The 6000-nt window shown below is 40.4% G+C and overlaps 1 protein-coding gene across 2 annotated transcripts in view; it reads left to right on the forward strand.

Moving 5' to 3' along the window:
- ninl (ninein-like) overlaps positions 1–6000 on the forward strand; it is a 110858-nt gene that overhangs the window by 48623 nt on the left and 56235 nt on the right. For both annotated transcript variants that reach the window (XR_013934387.1, XM_080448567.1), the window contains exon 8: positions 4994–5197. Coding sequence is in view for 1 of the 2 variants with exons in the window: in XM_080448567.1 (XP_080304693.1) it covers positions 4994–5197 (204 nt within the window). In the remaining variant the exon portion in view is untranslated. The remainder of the gene's footprint in view (positions 1–4993; positions 5198–6000) is intronic.

Genomic DNA, 6000 nt, shown 5'->3' on the forward strand with positions numbered 1-6000 from the left:
ACTGTTGTTTCTAAATAACACCGCTCACTTCACACTGGGTGTGATTTTTAACTCAAATCTTTGCTTCTGGGGGGTCCCTGGAACAACATATTTTGAGATGGGGGTCCGTGGCCAAATACATATCATTTTGGGTGGTCCTTGACATGAAAAAGTTTGAGAACCACTGATATTATAGCAAAAAATATATATATTCAAAGATTTGCACACATTTTCACGATTTTTCAAAAATAGCAGATCTGCAAGCTCATGAGGTATGAGCTTGTAGATCTGCTATTTTTTGAATAGCCAAAGAAATCTAAAAATGGGTTAACCACTCATCAGCGACCCCAAAAGGACTCTTTCAAGACTCATTTACTTCACTCTACAAACATGATGCATTTTTCTGCTGATAAAAATTCAATTCCAACTCAAAGTGCAGTTCCTAGTGTTTCCATTAACTCTCTGGACAATCAGGAGGCTCTGCTGGAACTGCTGTCAATCAAAAAAAAGTGACATACATAGTGAATGGGCGGGGCTAAGCCGTGGCTTTACCCAGCATGCAGTGGGGCAAGGCCCTGTAGCTCCAAGTTAGTGTCGCCAGGTCTGCTTATTATAAGCAGACTTTGGGCTTGTTGTTCTGTTAAGTTTTTTGGGCTTGTTTCTAAAGTGTAGTTGCTTATTTGGGACTGGTTTCCTAAATGTTGTTTAAACCAGTGGTTCTCAAACATTTTCATGTCAAGAACCTCCAAATTAATATGTATTTGTCCCTAACCCCCATCTGAAAACACCAGATTTGTGCCGTTAAAATGTTTTTAAAAAAAAGTGTCAACTGTGTCATTCTTTTTTGAAAATAACAGATCCACAAGCTTTCAACGCGTCGTGAGCTTGTAGATCGGCTATTTTCAAATATCCGATGCGTACAGGTTTACAGTGCTCATGTGGCTTAACACAGTCACTTCTTCTGGGCTTGTTTTCGTAGACCTGGTTGCTTATTTCTCTCGCAAAACCTGGCAACGCTGCTTCAGAGTGGACATGCTGACACAAAGTACTGAATACTGACACACATGGTGATAGAAATAGTGATAGAAGTAGTGAGTGGTGCATACTGACAGAATGTACTGCACATCAGGGCTGATCACAGGCTGTGGCCTGTTAACATGGAGCAGCAGCAAACGCAGAAGTTACTCCTGTGGGAGCACTTTTGTGTCTCAGGTGATTGTTGTTTCATCGTCATAATGCTGCCTGTGTCACTTGTTCAGACACACACACACACACACACACACACACACACACACACACACACACACACACACACACACACACACACACACACACAAGACAAGACTTTTAGCTTCTGAATACAGAGAGAGGGAGACATTACTTGGTACCAGTGGTGTAAAGTAACTAAGTACATTTACTCATTACATTACAAGCTCTCACGGCGTGTTGTGAGCTTGTAGATTGGATATTTTCAAATATCGGATGTATTAGATTTTTTGATGCTGTATGAACTCTTTTATTTATTTTGCTGGGGACTTCCTGGAAGCCCCTCAAGGACCCCCTGGGGGTCCCCAGACTCCCACTTTGAGAAGCACTGGTTTGTTGTTCCATCATAATGCTGCTCGTTTCCCTACATGAACATGACCCAACATGTCTTCTGTTCATCTGTGTTGGTCAGAGGACAAGAGTTATACATATTTAGATGAAACTCCGGAGAGACGTTGTGTTACAATCAGTGTTGATTTTGACAGCAAATTTAGTTTTAGTCTTAGTCGTAGTCTTTTGAATAAAATTCCATTTAGTTTTAGTCATATTTTAGTCATCTGAAATGTTTTTGTCTAGTTTTAGTCGACTAAATATCATAAGATTATAGTCGACTAAATCTACAGTTGATTTAGTCGACTAAAATGTATGTATTGATGGCGTCGTAATGGATGATTTTACATTTGGTTGCATGCTGAAAATAGCCGATCTACAAGCTCACAACGCGTCGCGAGCTTGTAGTTTCAACGAAATCAACCAGGGGCGGCCTTTCCTATGTTTCACCCGTTTCAATTGAAACGGGCCCCGAACCTCAGGGGGCCCCCGAATTTTCTTGGAAAAAAAAAAAAAAAAAGAAATTAGATTTTTTTTTTTTTTTTTCTAAATACAATTTTAGATTTTTTTTCAAATGTTATTATTATTATATATATTTTTTCAAATATTATTATTATTATTTTATAAAATAAACTGTTTTTATATTATATTATTTATTATAATATATTATTATTATATATAATAATATATAATATATATAATAATATATATATATTATATATATAATTATTATATATTATATATATATTTTATATTATATATATTATTTATTATATTTTATTTTATATAATATTTATTTAAAAAAATATATATATATATTTTTTTTTTCTGGGGCTGGGGGGGTGCATAGGGGGCCACATATTAGCTCTTGAAACGGGCCCCCAGATCACTAAGGCCGCCCCTGAAATCAACACACTGTAAACACTAGAAACTTTTTTATCTCTAGTGTGTGTGTGTGTGTGTGCACGCTGCGTGGTATAAATCCAGTAGAAAGCAGCCTAAGCCAGATTAGCAGTTAACAGCATCGAACAGAAAAACAAAGTCTGTGTGAAATTGCTTTGGTCCATATAATCTATGTGTGTGTGTGTGTGGGAACCCAGTGTGATGAATGCAGAGAGAGTTAAACCTTCTGAGCTGTGTGTGTGTGTGTGTGTGTGTGTGTGTGTGTGTGAGTGTGAGGTGAGAGAGAAGTTATGGGTGCTTGTGTTGTACATTGTTCTTCAAGTTCTACAGCAGTTAACAGACAGACAGTTCCTGTGCAACTCTGGACTGGATTAATCTCACAGAGATGTATTGGGCGTATATATATATAGAACAACTGGAGCTATAGAGTTTCTGTCTTTGTATTTGTAAACTGGAGATATCTACTGTAAGTTATCATCTATACCACTAGATGGTTGGACCCTTCCTCCAGCTCCCAGACAAACCACCATCTGTGGAGTCTACTACAGCCCTCTGGATCTGAACCTATAGATCTACTACAGCCCTCTGGATCTGAACCTATAGATCTACTACAGCCCTCTGGATCTGAACCTATAGATCTACTACAGCCCTCTGGATCTGAACCTATAGATCTACTACAGCCCTCTGGATCTGAACCCATTGATCTTACAGACCTCTGGATCTGAACCTATAGATATACTAGATCTCTACAGCCCACTATTTTTCAGTACAAGAGCTGTGTGAGCCGTGTCGTGTCGTGTGGTGAAACGTAGCTCCCAGGTCCTGGATTTGGTTTCTTCACACCATGGCTCAGCTTCAGAAGAAGTTCTCAGAGCCTCGTGTGGACCCTGATCAGGAGGAGGTGGTATACAGTGCTAACTAGTTATTTTCTGGGAACCTATAGTATAGAACTCAGAAGAACTTGTGCTTTTGAAATGTTTTCTATAGTAGCGAAAGTAGCCAGTTTGCAAGCTCACAACGCGCTGCACGGCGACACGTTGTGAGCTTGCAGATCGCTTTTTTTACAATTTATTTTTATCCATGCTGTACCTACTCGTTCAGTGCGCATTGCGAGCTTGTAGATCGGCTATTTTCAAATGGCCGAAATGTATATACAGAAATGGTTAATGTGTGTTTCGATAATCATTAATAATATATATATTAATATTAATTAATAATAAAAATTATTAATAATAATCAAAATCTACAAAGTAACCAGTAACAAAAGTTTTCAAATAATTGTAGTGGAGTAAAAGTATAATGTTTGCCTCTGAGATGTAGTTGTTGACATTTTCAAACATTTAAAAGAATAGTGGAAATACTGTAGCTCCAAACACGTCACGATGGGACGTGTTTTGAGCTTGTAGATAGTTTGTTTTTGAAAGTATAAAGTTATTAAATAATGTATGTTATTTGTCATATCTGCTCGGTGCACCTTTTGTTTACGAAGCCTAAAAGGCCAAAACAATGTGTTGGAAACAATGTTTCAATGACAGAAACACAATGAAATCGTTAATCGCAACTATTTGAGCGACAATTAATTGCCAGGTAAAATGAGCTTGTAGATCTGCTATTTTTGAAAAATCGTGACAATTTGTGGGGGGGGGGTGGTCTGCAGACAAATACATATCATTTTGGGGGTCCTTGACATGAAAAAAGTTTGAGAACCACTGATATACTGTAATAGTAACATTTATAACAACGTTTAAAAAAAAACTGTTAGGATTTAGAAGACATCAAATCCCCAGAAGCAAAGATTTGAGTTAAACATTTTCGCTTTGAAAAAATATATATATTCAAAGATTTGTACAAATGTTCACGATTTAAAACAAGAAAATAGCAGATCTACAAGCTCATAGCGTGGCATTCGGTGCCGCGCTACGAGCTTGTATATCTGCTATTTTTCCATAGCCAAAGAATGACACACAGATGCGTTCCCGGTCTTAAAGGACGACTTCACCCACTTTCAACCTATCTTCATCAGGTCCTCACTAATGCTCATGATAATATGTCACAATTTTTTTCTACTCAGTCTGTGTCTCAGAGGAGGACTGTGGACAGTTCAGAAACCCGTCTACCAGTGACATCATCGAGGGGTAATCCAAGATAATTGAAACTACAGGATTTCTATTCCTGGGAAGTTAGCATGCTGTAATGGAAGCCATTGTTCTCACGTAAAAAATAAAAATAAATGAAGATGTAAATATTGAAGAAGAAAAAAAAAACTTCCTAACGATGATGTCACTGCTAGGCGGGGTTCTGAAGTGTCCACAGTCCTCCTATGAGACACAGACTGAGTAGAAAAAAATGACACCATTTCATCAGGAGCATTAGTGAGGACCTATTATATGAAGATAGGTTGAAAATGGGTGAAGTCGTCCTTTAAAGGGTTAAACGCTTCGTAAAGAGCTGTAAGAATTCCCACCTCTAGATGTTTGATCTTCTCTCTCCTCCCACGCTGTCGTTCCCGGCACAGGGTTTTGACGGCGCGGCGCGGTCCGCCTCCAGGCAGGGGGGTTTTGAGGGCGCGGCGCGCTCCGCCTCGCCCTCCCTCCTGTCGGCCACGGTGGGACAGAGGCTGCTGAGCCGGCTGGACGATGGCTCCGGAAGCACCAGTCCAGAGAGGGTCATCACGCTCTGGACCGAGGAGGGAATCAGAAACAGCAGAGATATACTGCAGGTCAGTGATTGGTATTGGTATCAAAATGTACTTAAAGTACCAAAAGTAGAAAGTAGTCATTATGCAGAAGTTTTCAAATGTATAATTTTTTTTTGAAAATAGCAGCTCACGATGCGACGCATTGTGAGCTTGTAGATCGGCTATTTTCAAATGGCCGAAGGGAGGCGACATTTTTTTTTTCTATATATATTTTTTTAATCCCACAATTTTGTAACCATTTTTCACCTGTTGCCAATTATCTAAGTGATCCTGGGCGTTACACTCCCCCCACAGCCTAGGGAGCCCAGGGCCGAGCTCATGCTTCCTTCAATGCATGAGAGCCAACTGACCTTATTGTCACCTGACAGGGGGGAGTTTCCCCGGTAGGACTTATAACACGTTATTCCAAACAGTTCCCTTCCCCTCCATCAGGCGCCCCGGCTGTCATGGGGGAGGCGTTATAGCGACCAGGATTACTACATGTTTTTGTGAGGGTATTAACTACCCTAGGAGACACGGGGAGAACATACAAACTCCATACAGAGTAGGCCCTTTTGCTAACCCCACCTAGGGTATGGGGGGAGAAGAGACGCGGAGGAGAAGAGACGCCCCCAGCGTCCCCGGTGGGAGTCGAACCCAGGACCGTCTAGCTGTGAGGCGACAGCGCTACAGCGGAGGCGACATCTTTAATGGCTTTTCCACGGCATTCCACGTTTTGGTGGCAGCATAGTAGAATGCATTTTTCCCCATGTTTGAGCCAAATTTTGGGGGAACGAGGTCAGATGAGCTCCCTCTGGTGGTATGTCCATGGGCATCACTCACTC

Source organism: Gymnoscopelus braueri, assembly GCF_963280865.1.
Source record: "Gymnoscopelus braueri genome assembly, chromosome: 14".
Lineage (NCBI taxonomy): Eukaryota > Metazoa > Chordata > Actinopteri > Myctophiformes > Myctophidae > Gymnoscopelus > Gymnoscopelus braueri.